Source organism: Candoia aspera, chromosome 4 (genome assembly GCF_035149785.1).
Source record: "Candoia aspera isolate rCanAsp1 chromosome 4, rCanAsp1.hap2, whole genome shotgun sequence".
NCBI lineage: Eukaryota > Metazoa > Chordata > Lepidosauria > Squamata > Boidae > Candoia > Candoia aspera.
Window position 1 is genome coordinate 36,486,361 of NC_086156.1, and position 22,563 is coordinate 36,508,923.

The window sequence follows — 22,563 nt, forward strand, 5'->3', positions numbered from 1 at the left end:
AATTATTTTCATATAACAAATGTTTGGGGGTTGATGAACAATTTGAAACTTCATGAAGGGGTCAATGAGCTGAAGAATTTGGGGACCCCTGCTTTAATGCTATGTTCACTGCCCAGAGTTGCAAGAGCAAGATGGCTGGCTATATAAATCAATATAAATCAATAAATAATAAAATAAAATAAAATATTGCATCTTTATAGTACAGTTTGAATTTCATTTTGGGGCATTTAATTTTAAATTTAATATTGGAATACCATGATACTGTCAGAGTGCTAGAAAGCGTTTGGCCTGAGAGATCAGAAAAATCACACACCAGGCATTTCTATAAAAATAAATTTATTTACAGAAGCACAAAAACATATTTACAAGCTGTGCATTCACACGTGCTCAGAGACGACTGAGCTGCAACTGGGCTGGAAAGCTACAAAAGCGAAACTAAAACAAGTCCAGGCAAGTTCCTCCCCCAGGCAATGCAGCTTTAACACCCAAACTGAGACAATTAAGTTTGACCTCTTCACCTTGCTGATACTTAAGAAAGTACTCAATTACCATGGTAACCTAGTGGCTTGGTCCCTGCAAAAACAAAGAAATGCCAACAGATACTTCCCAAAGTTATTTCTAAAACCACTTAATATTTGTAATAACCTAGTTCCAGGTTCTAAACTCATTCTGACTGAGAAGGAAAGGTGAGTTACAGCTGCATGTCAGTACTGTGTTATCTTTATTTCACCCTGTCAAAGATGTTTTGTGTTAGTAAAAAGAATGCAAGGAGGTGGGGTATATTTATTTATTTTTCACATTCTCTGTGCCTTCCACTCATATGACTCTATGCAGTTTATAGTATGTATAAACATTATTTACTATATATAAAAGCATTGGTAAAAAATAATACATAAGTAAAAAGTATTCATCAAAAATGAGTTGCTACTACTAGGTATGATTGCCCTGGCTGAATATCTTCCAGATTTTTTTTAAAGGACATAGAGTTGGGAACCTTAAGGGGAATGCTGTTCTAAAGTGAGGGGGCTATTACAGAGAATATCATTCTCTAGGACCCAACCCTCCAATCTCCCTTGGATTGGGCACTTGCAAGTATTTTTCTCTTTGCTAAAGCATTTAGGGCGAGCAGATTCTACATGGAGAAGATTACCCTAGAAGTAACAGGAGCCCAAGCTATGCAGCGCTTTATCACCAGCACCTTGAATTGGGCCTGGAAACCTACTGGCAATGAACAAATGCAGTTCTTGCAAGGTAGTTGTAATTCTGTTAAAAATAATGTCATTCAGCGGTACCAGCTACAGCTTCTAAGGGCTCTTCAAGGGCAGCCACATGTAAAGTGAACTGTAGTACCCTGGGAGATAACGAAGATACGAGACAGTGTCTTCAGTACCTCCTGGTCCAGAGAAGCAAAGGCTAACAAAAAGCATTGGTAGTCCTGGTGGATGATCATCTGAACCTTCATGGACCCCACTGGTCTTCTTAAACACTTAAACACAGCACTTGGAATGTTGCTGGACTGCCTATAAAGGCTGGGAGTCTCTACTGTAAGGTAAAGGTAAAGGTTTCCCTTGACATTAAGTCCAGTCGTGTCCGACTCTAGGGGGCGGTGCTCATCTACGTTTCAAAGCCGAAGAGCCGGCATTTGTCCGTAGACCCTTCCATGGTCATGTGGCCGGCATGACTACACGGAACACTGTTACCTGCCCGCCGAAGCGGTACCTATTAATCTACTCACATTTGCATGTTTTCAAACTGCTAGGTTGGCAGGAGCTGGGACTAGCAATGGCAGCTCACCCCATCACGCGGATTCGAACCGCAGCAGCTCAGCGGTTTAACCCGCAGAGCCACCGCATCCCTTTTTTTCTCTACTGTATTTGACTCATTTTCCCCCATCCACTATAAGCTCTCTTTCCCATCTTACTTCCATACCTTTCCTAAAAGTCTCCTACCCCTTAGGGAGATATTTCAGAGTACACACAAAATTACTGAGGGAACAAAAGGGACGATAATTCATTTTGCAGGAGCATACTTGCATGAATGTATCCCATGTCTTGACGAGCTTGACATAGTCTACTTGCTGAAGCAGAACAAATTCTAAGTAACACTGTACAATTCATTCAGCCTGAAATCAACGTAAGAATCAATGAAACCACACCCTATGGAATAAAATCTGTATTGCTTAGCCAGCCAAAAGCAATTACAATTTGTCTTGGTAAGTTCATTAGTGACATTCACTAAAGTTTATTTTTCCCTTCCATGAGAATAATGGACATTCTTCTACTCTCAGTTGGTTTACATTAACTCTTAGTCAAAAGACAAGATTTCCCATCTTCTCTCAGTAGGGAAGCTGTCACCACTTGGAGAAAAAGATTCTAACCATCTGTCTATCAAGCAGCAGTTATGTGGGTGTTTAAGCAATTTCTCATTATTACAAGATGGTCTATCAAAATGCACATGTTGGACCCTGGCCATAAGTCCCAATTTGCAAATTTACCTAGTTTGGTATTAAAAACAAAATAATCCTGATTTATTTATTACTGTACTTCTCCAATAATATAGAAGTGTATATATATTGAGGACTGCATCCTCAAGCTTTGCAAGCAGCATCACAATAATAGATTAAATGAATCTTCAGGTAATTCACCTGAGTTATATGTAAATTTCACATGATATATCTGCCATAGCAGCATTATGCTTAACTAAGTACAGTTTTTCTGAATCCAGGTATTATTATTGTTGTTATTAATTAAATTTATATACTGTCCAACTCCCAAGGATTTATTTTACAAATAAAAATGTTAAAAATAACAAAAAATACAATAGACAAAAATGAAGGATGAAGATGATGAGGGTGATAAAAACAGGATAGGAACAAAAATGAACAAACCCACATAGTCCAAAGGGGGGGTTTCACTTAGCCTTGCCAAAAGCCTAGGCGAAAGGCCAGGTCTTCAAGGCCCTTTGAAACATCAGCAGGGTGGGGCCATCCAGAGCTTTGGGAGAAATATATAAGAACAAAGAGACATAGAAGCACCTCATACTATGTAAGACCACTTTGTCCAGCACTAGTAGGTTAACATGTACTAACCATGGTTTGTTGAATAAGCCACTGAGTTTGTACATCTTTCTGTTTGCAAAATAGTTGCTCACCATGTATAACTACACTTTTACATTCATCTATGTATACTCAGAGTGCCTGAAAAAGCTTTCTTTACAATTTGCTGATTAGCAGTTTGGAAGTACCTAGGAGACTATTGTGCTTAATTGAAAATAAAATATTGTTGGCTTGAAACTTTGTAGTGGTTTCTTAGTCTAGCTGCAGACATAAAACAGTACACAAACAGGAAGCCTGGGGTAGTTTCATAAGCTTTGTAGCAGACAACAGCAACGGGCAGTAGCAATCTCTGCTACATTTACATTAGAGGGAAGAGTGAACATAGGAAAAAGATGCACTCTTCCATGCCCCAAGTTACTAAATGAAGCGTGCATAGAAGGTCTCCAGTATGAGCCATGCTCTCTTACGCACAATGAACTTCATTTTTATTAAAAACATACTATAGTCCAAGTTAGCTCTTCCAAAATAATTTATACTATATCACTTGAGAGGCTATGTTTTTTGCTTTCTCATAGTAATTCTGTGTGGGTTTTCCCTCTTATTTGCTACTCACAGTGGATCACTTAAGCCAAGCTTCTCCAATCTGAATGTCCTACAGATGTGTGTACAGCACATCAATTCCCAGAACTGTTAGCAATCACCATGCTAGAGAATTCTGAAAATTGGATTCCTTACATCTGGAAAATGCCAACGATGGGAAAGGCTGAATGCCAAAGAGGATGGTTCAGTCATACAATATTACTCCTATAGGAGCTACCTTGCAAAACCTCTTCTGCAACTGGGATAGGTAACAGTCATATCTTCAGTCAGCAGCAGTTGGCAGGAGAGAACTGTATATGTGACCTTGTCTGGATTTTCCTCCCTTGCTGAATTAAGAGATATCTACCCATCCCTGAGTTGGCACAAAATTATGCCAGCATGAAATTTGCTGTCAGTTTTGCCATTCCCTATATTTCATCATTTCTGGCCCTGACAAATTCCTGATTATATAGTTGAAGGTGCATTAAGCAAAGTGAATGATTGTTCCATTCAGCTTTACCTCCCTTCCTCTAGATGTCACTAGGTATCACAGGGAAACATCCACCAATTACTACAGCAATGTGAGAAGTGTCTAACACCTTAGAGCTTATGGGCCTTTCTCCAGATAAATGGAAGCTCAGCGTTGGAAAGTGACCCTGAACACAAAGGAAGAGGAGTCATACACACACAGAGTCCCACAAATGTAAAAAGCACAAAAATGTCAACTCCTCAGAAGAGGTGAGGGGCCAGTTTGACTATCATTCCACTTTTGCACAAGTACAGCTTTACACTAAAACTACTGCTTCTTCCACTTGGCCTCAAGGTGGGACGGATGAGGAAGGTTAAACTTTTCCTGGTCTGGTCTCCAGTGCAGTCAAGAGTGAGATAACCTTCTAACTCAAAGCCAGCCTTTTTCCCTTGCTCCCCTCCCTGCCCACACTTTCCTTCCTTTCTCCTTATTCTCCCCCATCTGTTGTTTCTTTAGTTACTTGCTTGCTCACTCCCTGCCTACTCTACCACTCTCTCCTCTCCTCCTCACTTTGTCTTTCCCTGCAGTATTGCATCTACTGGTGGCCACTGCATGAAACTAACATGCAAAGCCTGCCTACAGCAGCATCCATAATAAACCATGATGATACCTTAATGACTTATGCATAGCCACATCATTGTGCAAATGCCACCCTTATGTATCAGGTCCTGAAATGAGACACAAGTATGTTATGCTACAGCTTCTGTATGATGATATAGTCATCCATGTGCATTAACTAACCCCCCACATGGATGCCCATACCTGCCAATGCTTTCCCTCTCTAGTTAACTCTCTGCCACACTAGTTGCTTTTACTCTTGAGCCTGAGGAGAACTTTTTTGGCCCAAGAGCTGCAGCGCTGACAGATAAACTAAGAGCACCAAAAGTGAGGCAGGCAGGAAGCAACCAAAGCCACAAGGGAGGCAGTGAAAGATAACAGCAGAATCATGGCAGATGAGGCTGATTGTGCACCAGAGTGGAGGAAGCAGGCACATATCAGCCTTAAACATCTAACAGGCACCTAGTTGATCCCATACTCTACAGATCACTTGACTGCACTGTTGATACAACAGGTAGAAAAGTACCCCAGATGTTATACATCCTTCAACTGCTGCTGGATACTGTAGGCTCAAGGAGGAAAACATGACTATCACAAGTATATCCAAGACTACTGTGCATTTGTTTCACTAATGGGTTGGGGAGGAGATAAAGGCAACACCACAGTGACATAGCAGAAAAAGGATGTTGCAGCATGTTTGTTCCATCCTTATATGCAACTGGGAAATGTGCTATATGGGGTTATGATTCTGTCCCCAGTGGATTTATCTAGATGGAACACTCTATCCCCCATCGAGTTCAAAATAATTGGGTACTTAAAACAAAAGGGCCAGAAACTGATTACTCAGTATTGCTGTGGCCTATTTCACAGTTAGGCCTATTACTCCATCCCTGTACTCCTCTTGATATAGAAAGAAAAGAAAAAGATGGACTAGATGGAATACTAAGTACTACAAACGAACAGTTAGGATAACTATTTTATCTCTTATTCCTTCTGCTTTTATACTGAAGTAATGTAATTATGTTATTCCTAAGACTGGAAAATAAGCAACTCAAAATAATCTGGCAGAACAATGCTTGAGAAAATGGATAAAAATTGTGTTGTACTAGGGTTATCTCACTTGTATTAGAAACCAAAAAGAAACTCTGCACTAAATAGGTATGTGTGTGTCTATTTAGTTACATACTATTTCTTTTTAAATAGTCAATGTCAAAATTATTTATATGAAAAATTGCAATCAACTATCAACGTTGAGGCATATGACTTAGCATATTAACAAAGCCATATTTAACTCTTTTAAAATTGCGTAAGTCTTGCAATTCAACAACAACTTTGCTCATTCTAGCAATTATAAAAGATCTAGGAATATGGACCTTAAGGTTTCATTTAGGGGAAAGAACACCTTATGACCCATGAAAACCCTTGGATATAGAACACAGTTTCAGGTATTTGAATAAATACTTTATATGATAAACATGTGTACAATAATGCAGTAAAGATGTTGTGGGAATATACAAGTAACAATAGGAAGCTGTATTCAACATTTCTCAATAAGCAATTGCTTTATACTTTGCAAAGTTAACCCACCAGTAAACACATAGTAAATATAGCCAGTACTATTTAACTCTGAGGTTTGGAAATCGGTGCAATATATACCTTGGTTTTCTTATTTGACGAATATGTAACTTTAATAAAGATCAAAAGCTTTAATAGTTGTAACTCATGTACTCACTTACTGGCTATTCCAAAAACAGACTTAGCATAAACCTTTCCTCCACATCAATATTCTCATACCACTCACTGGAAAACATCTACTGCATTAGTAGATAATAATTCATGTACTCTTCTCATGTCACCCTTGGTTGAATTTCAAACCTTATGCAAACAATCTATTCAGATCTCTGATAAAAGTTATCTATTTTCTATTTCCTGCTACATGACAGAGAAAAAACATGCCAAAAACAGACATTAGAGGGAAAATAGTTATGCCTATCCTGTCCACTTCTGTCTCTAATCCGACTCATTGTTTATTGAAACTCGATGCAACTGCTGCTTGTTTCAATCCACCAGGCAAGCTCCTGAGGAAATGCAGCCCTTGGCAGCAAAGGCTGCCCAGCAAAGGAGGCAGGATCTGATGCTTCGTGAAAATGACAAAAACAGCAGCATCCCATCATGATGCAAGTTCTGCCCCTTTTACACATGCTGAAAAATCACAATTCATGTACAAAAGGGGTGGAACTTATATTGCAAAAGGGCAATGCCTCTTGCCCATCATTTGCCCATCCTTGGGCGTCCCTGCAGATGCCTCTGATTCATGGCCTGTCATAAAACATATATTACAGTTAGTGTTATATATAGTAGGTTCTATCCAAATAGAAGAAATCAGGTTATTGAATGTTACTTTTCCAGGGACCTCAGACTACATAAAACTAAAGGAAATAATGGATTCATTTCCTTCATATTAACTTGATTAACTTATTTTGATTACCTTTCCTTCTTGCTGTAAGGACTCAAAGGGGGATGTATATGCTGAGATAAAACACATAGTTAAATTTTACTTGAATTGATTGGAAAAAAATAACTGAATGTTAAAAGATTAAAAGATTATTCCTATATAAGCTCTGACTTTTTTTCCTCTAAGAAAACACTAACTACATCAACACAATCTACATTTTCCCTCATCTTGAACCCAGTTCACTTTGATGTATTCCATGAGACCTAGAGCATGTGGATTACATTACCTTCCTTTACATTTGTTTTATTTTATGTGTAGCTTATAATATTTGAAGTTTGCCAGTATTAGAGGACAAAGCAAATCTAAATAATTTAAAAGATTTAAGCAGGAAATGGATCAAATTTAAAATGTCTAAAAATATATGTTGTTACAAGCTACATGATATAATTTCTTTGTGACACAAAATATACATTATTTTGTACAATAGTTATTAGCCTTGTTTTGCATACTGTAAAATTTAAACAGGAAGCAGATTCTCTTTTTATAGATTCTACAACATTTCCTTCTCCTACAAAGTAAAAATAGTAACAAACCTTTCACGTTACAATTGAATAAAGAGGAGTTTAATGTCGATTTGTTTTCCACATAAAATAATGCCAGCTAAGTCACAAATCTGAGCATTTTTACATGACTATCTCATTTAATACAAGCTATTCTTAACACAGCAATTGTTTTTAAAAAGAAACAATACTGAATGACTCAGGAAATGGTATCATATATTTGAATTAAGTATAATGTTAATTTGAAGAACACAATTTAGAGATGATTATATTCAATGAAAATAAGAATTATCAATGATTTCTACAGAAAGATCAAAATTTCTATATGTAACAGGACATGAATATATGATACGTCTTCATAATTCCACATTTCAGTCATTCAAGTTCAATACAAATGTAACACAACATCAGTTTGTACAAACTATGGAAAACTTTCCTGTGTGTTCAATGTGAGGGTTACAACCTGTAAACAGCCAAAGCAGTTTATAGGTACAAGAAATACATGTACACATAACAGAAATTCTTGACTGCAAATGCTGGTTTCACCTCCAATCCCTTGTATTGTCTGAGAGTTATAACTCTTTCCTTTAGAATAGATCGCAGAACTGCTGGGTGTATATATGAAAAGTGCTAAGACAATTGTACAAGTGCTTATCTAAAGGTTATCTAAGGGTACTCAATAAATGCATCATGCCATCTTTTAAATAAAAATTTAATATTTTAATCCATTTCTCCCTCTCATGGGCCCAATGAAAATCACACCCTCATGCTCAAATTCTTGAATCTAAACAAAACCATTCCTGTTTCATCATCTGCTTAGCTGGTGGTTCACTTCCAACAGTCTTCTTTCTTTTCTGGGCCATGTTCTTGACTGGAAGGCACGAAGAAAGCACTATCTGTACTCCTCCTGGCCAGCACTTCATAGTCTCTGGCAGCATCTTTAACTACATCTGGCTATGCCATTTGTTGTCACATGAATTAGCAGGAAAGGATATTTGTCAATGGGCTTAACAAATCTTCAGAGACTTTTCATCACTTTTTGAATGCATGCCCCAGGAAGACAGCATAGGCTTTCCAGCTGACAGAATCCTGCTCTAGTCTCCCTGAACAGGAGTCTCTGTTCACCATCATCCACTGCTTCCTCCCCTTCAGGCAGAAGCAGGAATCCTTCTCTTTGCATAGCCTGTACAGTCTTACTCCTCAGTATCTGAGGCCTGTGGCAGCTGTTTATAATCTGGTGAGGCCTATTCTGAAATCTGTTCTGAAGCTCCAGACCATAAGAAGTCTTCTTAACAGTCTTGGGCCTTTCTGTCACACTCTTCCATCCCTCTGTTGCCTATGCTTGGCTTTCTTCTATCTTCTGGGAGACTTCTTGGTACTGTAATCCCTCCACAAGTGCCTCCTGTGCCTGATTCAAGAGTTTTCCATCTCTGATAAACTGGGAGTTTTGCCTCTATTTCCTTCATTATTCTCTTCCAGAAGGGCAATCAGCCTGCACTTGTAGCCTCTGTAGGTCCTGTTGCTTCAGGGAGGAAAATAAACATAACGCATATCCTGCAGGTCATGAGAGCATTTCCTCCTTCTCCATGTTCCTCTTATGAAGAACAAACAACAAAGAAGTGCCTCTCCCACCAAACTCCCGATAATCCTGACATGGTTCCTAAAGATGCATACGCATCTAACTTGTCAGAAATTACTTCCAGAAACTAATCCTAAAGATTCTGATGAGATACAAGAAAAGAAGCAATTAAAGAGTCAGACATATTGGACAGTGGAGTTCAAACAATTATTCCCCCTTACAGGCACTGCAAAGCCAGATATTTAATTATAGTTAGGTAGCATATATATCCCCACTTCTCCAACCTGATGCCTCCTGATGTATTTCCTGAATAAAATTGTTATTCTAATTAGCTTCTATAAGCCTACAATTACCATTTAACCTATCTCAAGGATCTTCAACTACACCTCCTGGAGCACATAGGATAGTGAATATTCTCATTAGTGGAGCAAGTAGCAAACCCCTATTAGGATTTAGAAAAAGCATAAGGCAAAGTATGACAGTATAATAAGAAGGCGTGGGTAACTCACTGCAATCACATATGGCCTAAGTCAGTTTTTGTAACCTATAGGGACCTCAGCATTTGCACTGCTGAATTTTTCAGTCAACCACTAAAAAATAGAAAAAGGATTTCTCACATTTTGGGGTTTGTATGAAAAGCAAATAAAAGCAAGGGTATAAACCTTTACTAAAGCTTAACGGATCCAAAAATCCAAATCTTAACTACCACATAAAACCCAATTCCAATCCTGCACACATCAATGATATCACTGCTCTGGTTACTATAATTTTTAGCTGTCCAAAAAAATAATATAATTAAAGAGCACCGCCTCCAGCCACAAAAAGATTGCCTGTCCCCAATGTATAGCAACTGACACCTTTAAAACCGAGCATCTTATCATTTTGACTTGCACATGCATAGTATGTTTTTAAGATCTGAAAAGAGAGAAAATACTTACCGTCACTTAAAGTTGTAAATTCTAGAAACTGATATTCATAGAAAGTATCAATTTTCGTTTCTACTTGGGGCCTCTTCAAAGTAGAATAGATGTTACCAGGCCGTTTTTCATCAGGTTTTTCCAACTTATTTAGTCTGCAACCCATTGCAAAAGCTGATGACAAGAAAGGGAAGAGAAAAACACTGATGAGCTGGTCTAAATAACTTCATTACCTGAAAGAGCTACTGCTTTACTAAGAATCATTAAACTTTTCATAGACTTTTCAGCAGCATAATTAAACATTTAGGCTACATACAGTCCTATACATCAAAGACATAGTTGGTTATGAATTTATCTTTCTCCAGGCAATCTGTCCCTCAAGTGGTAAGGGGAAGAATGGGAAGGAGTGCAGTAACTGGAACAAAATCAGATTACTGTACACATCCTGCTGTTTTCCACTTGCTAAGAAGCTGAACTTCTCCAGTAGAGTATCTTACCTACTCAAAGGGATTCCTCATGGAATTTAAAACGTTGGTTTTCTAGGCTTTTTAGACATGCAGGAAGTCTCCAATCTTCCATAAGAAGGAAGGCTCCCCACCACAGAAGTTCACTTTTCCAACATATGGCAAGTAATACAACCAGTGAAGGGATACAACAGAGAGGATGTGGCCAGCAATACTTGACTTCCCATGATCATAGTATGGGAAGCCTGAATTTCAGTTATTTGTAACAGTTATGATTCCCAGATTTCACTGGAAACCCACTATATAGTTTCTTCTTATGGCATATTTTTTCTCAGGCAGCCTGAGGAGCAATTTTTTAAAGGAAATATAGCCGCATTAGAGAGGGGAGGTTATCTTTTCCCTTCCCAGAATTGCCCCTTCCAAGCTGTCCACCCAAGAATAAAGTCTGACTACAATAGAAATTATTTAAAAGTCTTGCACAGGCAGAGAGTAGCAAAATAGCTGATACAGGGGAAAAAACATGCATTTTCTAGAATAACTGACTATATTCAAAAAATCTCCTGCACTCTAAAGTCACTTACAATGCACCTGAAAAGAGCTCTAAAAGGGTAAAGAAGAGTCCTAGTCAGTTTTTGTTTTTCAAAAGACAGAAAGAGAAAAATCTCAAAGGTCAGCCTAAACTATTTCTGGATAATTAAACCAGTAATCAGACTCAAACTGTGTATGAAATGAAGACTGAAACATGTAAGAGCAGGGAAGTCACTTGTTGAGATGGGCGGCTATAGAAATCAATCAATCAATCAAATAAATAAAATAAGTCACATTCTGTAAGAAATGTTTCTAAAACTGCATATACTATCTTCCACATAGTGGAAGACGATGGACAGAAGAAAAACTCATTTTTTTTCTTTATCTAAGCTATCAAATTATCCCTCCATGAATGCAATGATCTTGACATTCTTAAATCATTAAAAAGCTCAGTCATTTGGATAAACCTGGACTGAAAATCTATACCAGACTACATAACTGTTAACAGAATATATATAATGGTGTAGACAGCACTAATATTGAAGGAAAATGTAAGATTCGCGATTAAATTCTTTCTAATGTCTCCTGAGTGACGAAAAAGGTCGCATCAAGAGCAGAATACTGTCCCTATCACATACAGTACACCCTTCTGAGATTTAAGTAAAAGACTACTCATTTCAGACATCAGCCAGCTGCGAAACTCTCAATGGATCATTGGTAAGATGCAGCAGAAACTACACTGAATTGTTTTGCAAATAAAAGGAAACACTCTAATAAGAATGGGTGAAGAATAATCAATAGCAACACCAAGCCTATGTGCTAGATCATGAAGCATTATCAAGGAGCAACAAAGCGATTGGACAGGCAGTCTTTCATGGAAAAACAATGAGAAATGGCTGATAGCTGTAAATATAGACAATAGTGAACTAGATGGACCAACAATTTGATTCAATATAAGGCAGCTTCCTAGGAGATTGACTATTATAGACCATTCTGGCTCCTATAATCAGCCCACATAATTATGCACAGAGCTGTAGCTTAGCTAATAAATTGTCAGCTGCAGGAACCTTTTTTACTACTTATTTGTCCCTTTGTTATTTTCCCCCAATTCTTGGTGAATATTAAAATGGATAAAGCCCACTAGCAAAATTCACTGCCAATATGTGAATTACACTGATGAAACAAAACAAAAAGCACAGAAGCACAGGACAGCAATATCAATGCATGTGAGAGCAAGTAGACAGAAATCTATCTTCCAAGAGCAGGGAAAGAGCGTGTAGTGTGTCTGCTTAACCTGCATCACTAACCCAGGAATTACTTTCTTCCTCTAATCAAACTGTATTCCTTTCAAATAATTTAGGAGGTTGTGTGTTTATCCAAAGACATCAGGAGATCCAGTATGGTGTAAGTGGTTTAAAATAATTGGTTTAGCACTAGGAAGACCTAGATTCAAGTCTGTCCTCAGCCATGGAACTTCACTGGTTTTGGAGGATTCTTTCTGAAGCCATTAGTGGACAGCTAGGACCACTGAATGGAGCAGAGCTTAACACAGTGAACAAGCCGTGCACAGAAAAAAAAGTATCTAAAATAGCTTTGATGATCACGTTAGAGAAATACAGGTTATTGAACTTACACACTCAGCCCTCCTGAGCATAAAGAATCACACACTTAGACAAAGTAGGTTTAAAAGTAGAGTCTACTGATTTTATTCTTGGTTCAGTTACATCCATCTTTGGTGGAAAAATGAAGATTCTTTGTTTCTTCTGCTCCCTAAACTTAATGAACCCTCAAAGCTACTAAGAGCTGCGTGAAGAAAATGGGAAAAATCCTTTTTCAAGGCACAAGCATGTGGCCATAATGGAGGGGGAGAGAGCAGCATGCATGCTACCTCCTCAGTCAGTGGAAGGAGGAGGAAGAGGAAGAGAAAGAGAAAGAGAGGAAGTGGGAGTGGCGACAAACAGTTTCTTCACACACAGAGAATTGCATCGTGATATCAACTCATCTATATGCTAATGAGGCATGCTGATTTGTTAACATCTCCAACACTTTCTTAGCCCAACCTACTGCACATAGTTGTGCTGTAGGTATAAGAATGAAGGGAGATCCCCATGTAAGCTGACTTGAGCTGGATATAAATCCACCACTAAAAGAACAAGGGAACAGTTACTGTCCTGACTAAGCAAAGACCATGCTGAGACAAAGAGAAAGTCTCTAGTGTTTTATTTACTGCTATTGTAGACAGAAAATCCTACCAAATGAAGAAGCGTGGGAAAACCCAGACAGATAAACCCCAAAACTCAAGGCGGGTCTGTTCTGGGTTTCTTTGAATGACAGCTCAAAGTCTCTAAACTACGCATGCATTTCCCCCCCTGGATAGGGACCCCTCCTGCTCACCATCCGTACTCATGACAGTTACTTTTTCACATCCTACCAATTTTTATTTAAAATGTACATTGCATAAATGATACCATGGATGGAGAAAATCTGATGGATCCACCATCAGGATTTGGAAGACAATTAAGTCTTTATTTTGTTATGCAGGTCTCTCCCCCTTGCCCCCACAGATTCCATGTAGTTCCTTGGTATATTAAGGGACTCTGGGAAATGAAGCCTAGAGTGATGCTGGTAGAAAAAAAAAGAAGCAAATGTAACCAGATACAAATAAGAACCCACGTGTGACCCTACTCTGGGAACATTAAAAGGGACAAGGTATAATTACTCCTCTGCCCTTACTGCATCTGCAGAATATTGGCCAGCTGCACTCTTGAAAGTGTCCTTTTGGGGAAAGAACTGTTGGGGAATGGCGGGCTGGAAAATTCAGTTAGCATAAGCCATGATTATCTGGCTGAGCACTTCACAAATAAAATTATTCACATTTTCTCTGAGCTGAAAGCCGGACAGACAAACTATATTGTGTTGACAGAGGTGATGTCTTGTGATATTATCTGGGAGACGTCTGAAGCTGTGTACAGTATCCCAAGGAAGTGGTCAAAGTCCTCTTTTATCTTGGCTCTACCACTTCTGGATTGAAGCCTCACCCTACCTGGCTAATAAAAGCAACCAAGAAGGGGACTAGATTTTGGATCCAGGCCATAATCAATGCCTTTTTAAGAGAAAGAGATTGTCAGAACGAAGCTTGCCTCTGACTCAGAAAGTGAAACTGTTTCCGAGTTAGAGGAGGAATTGGGAACTTACCAGGCTGGAATCAAGAGAAACAAAACTTCAGCATGACTCAGCAGAGCGGTAAGAATCCACAATACTGATTGGGTGAGATCCGGAGGAGGATTTGAATACGCCAATCAGCGTGCGCCAGAGACGGGCTGAAAAGTGTGCGAAAGAGAAGGCAGCCCAATTGGCTGCAGGAAACTCCAAGCGCACCAAAGATAGGGATAAAAGGCAGCTGCGCAGAGAGCGAGCTGCCGGAGACAACCGATCCTTTAAGCCTGCAGCTTTGGGAGAAGAGTCCTTACCAGTGCTGGAGTCAGAGTCTGTGGCTGAAGAGGAACCAGTGTTTGAGCTCCACTCCAAAGACGAACTGAATCCTGCATCTGCTGCCAGCCAGGAATCAGTGTCAGCCGTGCCCAGAAGCCTTTGCCTTGCTTCCAGCCGTGAAACTCTGCGATCTCCTCAGCAGCGTGGGCAAGCCTTGATGTTCCAGCGCCATTTGCCTTCAGTCCTGCGCATCCACACTTCACATATTCCGTTGTGTTCAGGAATTTCACACCTGTCGTGTTCAGGATCTTGTTGCCAGCTTAGTCTGGGTCTTCCAGCTAAGTCCAGCTGAGTTCCAAGTTCAAAGCCTTGCTTCCAGCCTTCAACCCAGAGAATCCAGCCTAGTCCGGGGCTTCCAGCTGAGCCCAGCCTAGTTCCAAGTCCCAAGCCTTACTCCAAGTCTCCAGTCCAGAGAATCCAGCCTAGTCCGGGGCTTCCAGCCAAGTCCAGCCTTGCTCCAGTTTCAAGCCTTGTCTTCAAGTCTTCAGTTCAGAGTATCCAGCCTAGTCCAGAACCCCCAGCTGAGTCTAACCTTGCTCTGAGTTCGAGTACTGATCCAAGTCTTCAGTTCATCCCTGTCTATTGTTCATAGTCCTGTTTCCAGGTTCAGTGAGTCAGAGATTCAGCGTCCAGTGCCATTCCAGTACTGTTCCAGTTCGAGAACTGTTGCTTCCAGCCCTCGTGTTCCAGTTGGATCCAGTCGGCCCAGTTGGGCTTGCTTAACCAAGTCTCGCATATCAAGGACTTAATTATTGTAAATAGTTATTTAATAAAGAATATTCTTTGAGAACCTATCTGGTGCTTAGTCTGAACAGGACAGATATATGCCAGAGGCCCTTAAAGAGGTACTAGTTCTTCCACTCCTTAGAAGCAGGTTTGGACAACTAAAGTAGACACCTATTGTCCTAACTTTAACCTTCCCTTTTGGGGAAAAGTTATGGAAAAAGTGATGACTTGAAGTTGCAGAAGTTTAAAGGAGTTGAAGAGTTAAAGAAATTGAATCCATATTCTCTGGAGAATATGGATTATCTAGATCCTTGGCTATTTGGGTTCGATTCTAGGCATGGAATGGAAACTATACTAATCACTCTCATAGATGACCTATGGCAAGACTTAGATGAAGATAGTAGAACCATCCTTGTCTTCCTAGGTCTCTCAGCAGCCTTCAATTCTATTGACTATAGTATTCCACTAGACCAAGGGTTAGGAGTTGGGAACATGGTGTTACAATGGTTCCACTCTCACCTGAGTGGGTCCAGGGTCTAGATGTGGTTGTGGTGAGGAGCAAGAGATTGGACACAGAGGCATTTCAGTATGGAGTGCCTCAGGGTTCAGTCCCCTATCCTATTCAACATCTACAGGAGACCACTGGAGAATATCCATCAGTTCAGAGTGAGGTATCATCAATAAGCAGATTGATGATACCTAGTTATACAACTCCATTCTGGGCCCACCGAAAAATGTGATGGAAACCATGACCCAGTGTCTGGAGGCTATTAGGGACTGGATGGGGAAGGATATGCTCATAGTTAAATCAGATAAAGTGTCATGAGTAAGGATGGCGAGCAGGGGGCTCCCATCCAGACTGTTAAGCGCATGCGTAGCACTGAGGAATTAGGTAGCCATTCAAAGAGACACAGATCGGGATCGCTTTAACCTTTGGGGTTTATATGGCTGGGTTTTTCCCACGCTTCTTCAGTTTGTTAGGATTCCTGTTATGTACAAGCAATAAAACATTAGAGACCAGTTCCTTGTCTCAGCGTGTTTCCTGGCAGTTAGAACATAAAGTGGCTTACTTGAAAATACTTACGTGATCAATAAGCAATTAAAATATAAACATATTAAATTGATTTTCCTTACAGTTTCCAAACGCATTCCATCAGAAGCAACAAATGGCACATCAGCCAAGTATATTTTTGACAATGGTGTTATCTCCATACGTAAAGGAAAAGTGAATGGTGTTGAGAGGAAGTGGAAGACTGAGAGCAAAGTGGGAAGTCATGGTTGGATGGAGTTAATGAGATACTCAAGAAGAGAAAAGTGAGAAATTTAAAGGAAAAAAGACAATTGTATACAAATCAGTTTATGGAGGTGGTGGAAACAAGGATCGTTAGCAAAAAGTATGGAGAAATTTAATGAATGATAAGATATATTAAGCTGGACTTACTGTTCTTATCTTGTATCTCCTGCCTTTTATTTCTATTACTTACTATTCACTGCTCTTTTTCTGTCTTTTGCCTAATGTTGCTTTCCCCAGAATGGAATAGTGTGATATGTATGTATGTACAGACAGACCTTGCTTAGCGACTGCCTTTGGCAGCAACTGTTTGAAGTTACGACAGTGGTGAAAAAGTAACTTTGTGATCAAGGCCCACATTTACAGTTTTACACCTTTGACTTTTTAAGAGGCTGAGGCCTCAGAACCGGGAGCATGCTAGGCAAACAGCCAGCGCTAGAACATTCTTTTTGATGTGTATTCCCTATTGCGTGCCTGCTTATTCGCTTGTAATCCCTTCTTCTCCAATGAATGTAAATACAAACATTAATTCCCTTCTTGCTTTATATCCCAGTACCGGGGTGAGCATTCCAAAGGGTGGGAGAGTGGGGAAAAAGGGCTATAAGATCTGCCCCTTTATCTGGCTTCGTGATGAACTGAGTTCTAGAAACCTTCGCTGCTGTTCAGGTTCACCCAGCTGTTTGGCTTCAGCAAAGGATCGTTACCTTGTCGTGGTGCTGGAGCTTGAGCACCTCAATGATGCCATGAGCTAAACCGTGAAGGGCCACCCAAGACGGGAAGGTCATGACAGAGAGGTCAGACTAAATGCGATCCCTGGGGAAGGTAATGGCAACCCACCCCAGTATTCTTGCCGTGAAAACTAAATGGATCAGTACAACCAGAGATATGTCGGTATACCATCGGAAGATGAGACCCCCAGGTCGGAAGATGGTCAAAATGCTACTGGGGAGGAACAGAGGATGAGTTCAACTAGCCCCAGACCTGATGACGCAGCTAGCTCAAAGCTGAAAGGACGGCTAGCGGCCGACGGTGCTGGTGGTGAATAGCGAATCTGATGTTCTAAGGATCAACACACCATTGGAACCTGGAATGTAAGATCTATGAGCCAGGGCAAATTGGATGTGGTTATTGGTGAGATGTCAAGATTAAAGATAGACATTCTGGGTGTCAGTGAACTGAAATGGACTGGAATGGGCCACTTCACATCAAATGACCACCAGATCTACTACCGTGGACAAGCGGACCACAGAAGAAAAGGAGTAGCCTTCATAATTAATAGTCAAGTGGCTAAAGCAGTGCTTGGATACAATCCAAAAAACGATAGAATGATCTCAATTCGAATTCAGGGCAAGCCATCTAACATCACAGCGATCCAAATATACGCCCCAACCACAGATGCTGAAGAAGCTGAAGTAGAGCAGTTCTATGAGGATCTGCAGCACCTACTGGACAACACGCCTAAAAGAGATGTTATTTTCATCACGGGAGACTGGAATGCTAAGGTGGGCAGTCAAATGACACCTGGAATTACAGGTAAGCATAGCCTGGGTGAACAAAATGAAGCAGGACATAGGCTGATAGAATTTTGTCAAGACAACTCACTCTGCATAACACTCTTTTCCAGCAACCTAAGAAACGGCTTTATACATGGACTTCCCCAGATGGACAACACCGAAACCAGATTGACTACATCCTTTGCAGCCAAAGGTGGCGGACATCTATACAGTTGGTAAAAACAAGACCTGGAGCTGACTGTAGTTCAGATCACAAACTTCTTCTTGCACAATTTAGGACCAGACTAAAGAGATTAGGGAAGACCCACAGATCAGCTAGATATGAGCTCACTAATATTCCTAAGGAATATGCAGTGGAGGTGAAGAATAGATTTAAGGGACTGGACTTAGTAGATAGGGTCCCAGAAGAACTATGGACAGAAGTCCGCAACATTGTTCAAGAGGCGGCAACAAAATACATCCCAAAGAAAGAGAAAACCAAGAAGGCAAAATGGCTGTCTGCTGAGACACTAGAAGTAGCCCAAGAAAGAAGGAAAGCAAAAGGCAACAGTGATAGGGGGAGATATGCCCAGTTAAATGCAAAATTCCAGAGGTTAGCCAGAAGAGATAAGGAATTATTTTTAAACAAGCAATGCACGGAAGTGGAAGAAGACAATAGAATCGGAAGGACAAGAGACCTCTTCCAGAAAATTAGAAACATCAGAGGTAAATTCCAGGCCAAAATGGGTATGATCCAAAACAAAGATGGCAAGGACCTAACAGAAGAAGAAGAGATAAAGAAAAGGTGGCAAGAATATACGGAAGACCTGTATAGGAAGGATAACAATATCAGGGATAGCTTTGACAGTGTGGTCAGTGAGCTAGAGCCAGACATCCTGAAGAGTGAGGTTGAATGGGCCTTAAGAAGCATTGCTAATAACAAGGCAGCAGGAGACGATGGCATCCCAGCTGAACTGTTCAAAATCTTGTGAGATGATGCTGTCAAGGTAATGCATGCTATATGCCAGCAAATTTGGAAAACACAAGAATGGCCATCAGACTGGAAAAAATCAACTTATATCCCCATACTGAAAAGGGGAAACACTAAAGAATGTTCAAACTATTGAACAGTGGCACTCATTTCACATGCCAGTAAGGTAATGCTCAAGATCCTGCAAGGTAGACTTCAGCAACTTATGGAGTGAGAATTGCCAGATGTACAAGCTGGGTTTAGAAAAGGCAGAGGAACTAGGGACCAAATTGCCAATATCCGCTGGATAATGGAAAAAGCCAGGGAGTTTCAGAAAAACATCTATTTCTGTTTTATTGGCTATTCTAAAGCCTTTGACTGTGTGGACCATAACAAATTGTGGCAAGCCCTTAGCGATATGGGGATACCAAGTCATCTTGTCTGCCTCCTGAAGAATCTGTATAACGACCAAGTAGCAACAGTAAGAACAGACCACGGAACAACGGACTGGTTTAAGATTGGGAAAGGAGTACGGCAGGGCTGTATACTCTCACCCTACCTATTCAACTTGTACGCAGAACACATCATGCGACGTGCTGGGCTTGAGGAATCCAAGGCTGGAGTTAAAATCGCTGGAAGAAACATTAACAATCTCAGATATGCAGATGATACCACTTTGATGGCTGAAAGCGAAGAGGAACTGAGCAGCCTTATGATGAAGGTGAAAGAAGAAAGTGCAAAAGCTGGCTTGCAGCTAAACCTCAAAAAAGCCAAGGTTATGGCAACCAGCTTGATTGAGAACTGGCAAATAGAGGGAGAAAATGTAGAAGCAGTGAAAGACTTTGTATTTCTAGGTGCGGAGATTACTGCAGATGCTGACTGCAGTCAGGAAATCAGAAGACGCTTAATCCTTGGGAGAAGAGCAATGACAAATCTCGATAAAATAGTTAAGAGCAGAGACATCACACTGGCAAAAGGAAGAGGGGCCGACCAAGGGCAAGGTGGATGGATGATATTCTAGAGGTGACGGATTCGTCCCTGGGGGAGCTGGGGGTGTTGATGACCGACAGGAGGCTCTGGCATGGGCTGGTCCATGAAGTCACGAAGAGTCGGAAGTGACTAAACGAATAAACAACAAACAGCTGTTTGGGGTCATATTCTTCTGATGCTGCAAAGCAAAGCAAAGCTGAAGTAAAATCATAAGCACAGTTGCAGTTACGTGATTTTCCACTTAGTGATCATGTCACTTAGCAACTGAGTTGCCAGTCCCAACTGTGGTCACTAAACAAGGACTACCTGTATGTACATATGTTTTCAAGTTACTTCCTCCTTTTCTATACTAATAATTTCAGTTTTACACAGTTCTTTCTGTAAGTTCTCGAATAAAGTTAACTGCTTATGCTAATCTATTCTCAAGGGTCGTGTCCCATCACAGATGAGATTATTTATCATCCCCTACCCATAAAAGCAGATCTATAATTCCACTGTCTGCATACTCTAATACAATATGGTCACTCATGATCACACAACTAGAACTGGCAGTAACATGCAAAAGATAGCACAGTGTAAACATAATAGACTAGAGGGGAGATAATAAACATTTAAGAATTTCACAGTATATTCAAAATTATATGATTCTGTCTTCCATGCCAGAGGATAAGGACTACACAGGTAGCAAAAATAACAAAAAATCAATCAGTCCATCAATCCTGTTGTAATACTTTCAAGTTTGAGATAAAAATAGAAGTCTCCAACTGAAGTGATAGAAGCAAGCATTGTTTCTGAAAATATTAGCACATGTACTCACAGCTGTGACCAATGTGACTGTGCAGTAGCAATACATTATGCAGCTTACACACCAACTTTAAAAACTGATGCCAACAGATTGGAAACCACTGAGTAGTAATAGGCAACTGTTATAAGGATGTTTCAGATCTTGAACGTTTTGCAAGGAGTAGAAATCTTAACACTTCTTCAATTATAACATTTTTTAGTGTTTGCAGAAACACAGAACTTTACCCAGCAATTCATAATATTAATGGGAAAATATGCTAATTTTAACTATATTCCTGTGCACAATGCAGTTGTTCAGTGTACTGCACTGATTCTAAGAAAATGGAAGCAGCCTAAAACACACATCACAACCTTCATTAATGTAACTCACAAAAACACTGCCTATCTAAAGCCAAATGGATTAACTTTTTGTTTTGAATTAAATAAAGTTACCATTGCATTTTTCAACTAAAGATTTCAAATTATAGTGTAATTAAATCTTAACTGAAACAAATTCATCGACAGTTTTTTTAAAATCAATCACCGAGTCCACTCAGCTGGCATGATTGCTTGCAGAAATATCTAGATCAATCTGATTAAGTGCTAAACAGTTACCAGGCTGTTTCCTAGTATGAAAATGTTGTTTTATCTTGCTTAACAGCAACCCTCTGACCAATCTAACAACATCACACATGAACTCAAAGGGGAGTCCATTCAGATTCCATTTTTCAGAAGTTGGCAGCATGCTGAGAGCATCACTAATCAGGAACCTCCTGGTTATGAAAGATATATAACACACTGTTGTGGGGGGAAAAAACACTACAATTCCCGTTTTCCAGACAGGTTCGTGTGCAGTCAAAATAACTATTTTTCACACATTTCATCAGTCTCCACATTCAGAGAAATAATCACTGCTGCCCCACAGATATATGATCTCCTAACAGAGCAACAAAAATGTGCAAATGCAATCCAGACATCACTTTAAGATAGAATGTGATTTGAGGGAGGAAAAAACCCCCTATTATACTGAAATTATATCTATGGAACTTGTCATAACCGATCATCTAGTAGCCTTGATTATGTCTTACAACTCAGAGTTATCTGAAAATCAAGCCACAGAAAATGGGACATTACCACTGAGGAATCTTCAAACTAAGAAGAACAAGTGGGACTTCCAACGAAATGCAGCAGGGTATGCCCTCCTCCTAACACTAATGCTCCTATTCAGGGATTCAAATTGTCAGACACACTCATCTCAAAAAACTTAGGACTAATTTCAATTTGTTGTTCCAGCTTCAGTCAACACTATAGCAACATTATATGTTCAATCCCTATTGGGTTATTTGGGGGGAGATTTGTTTGTATGTATTTTTTATTTTGTACTACTGAATCTGATGAGGTTCTAGCAAGTATTACTTTTGTTTGTTTGTTTCTTGTTTGTCTCTATTTTTGCTATCATTCACCATTTGAGCTCAGTAATACAGTTAGTGGGTTTAGCCCATACAAGCCTATAGTATGTTACACTCTGCTTCAGTTCTACTGGAAGCAGACTTCCTAAAATAGCCTAATCCTGATTAAGTCAGTTTGCAATGCA

General features: G+C 39.9%; 1 protein-coding gene across 1 annotated transcript in view; it reads right to left on the bottom strand.

Moving 5' to 3' along the window:
• The window catches only part of RFTN1 (raftlin, lipid raft linker 1), a 116,120-nt gene that overhangs the window by 87,924 nt on the left and 5,633 nt on the right, over positions 1–22,563 (bottom strand). The window contains exon 2 of the mRNA XM_063303862.1: positions 10,254–10,406. Within this exon, the coding sequence (XP_063159932.1) occupies positions 10,254–10,398 (145 nt within the window). The 5' untranslated portion in view covers positions 10,399–10,406. The remainder of the gene's footprint in view (positions 1–10,253; positions 10,407–22,563) is intronic.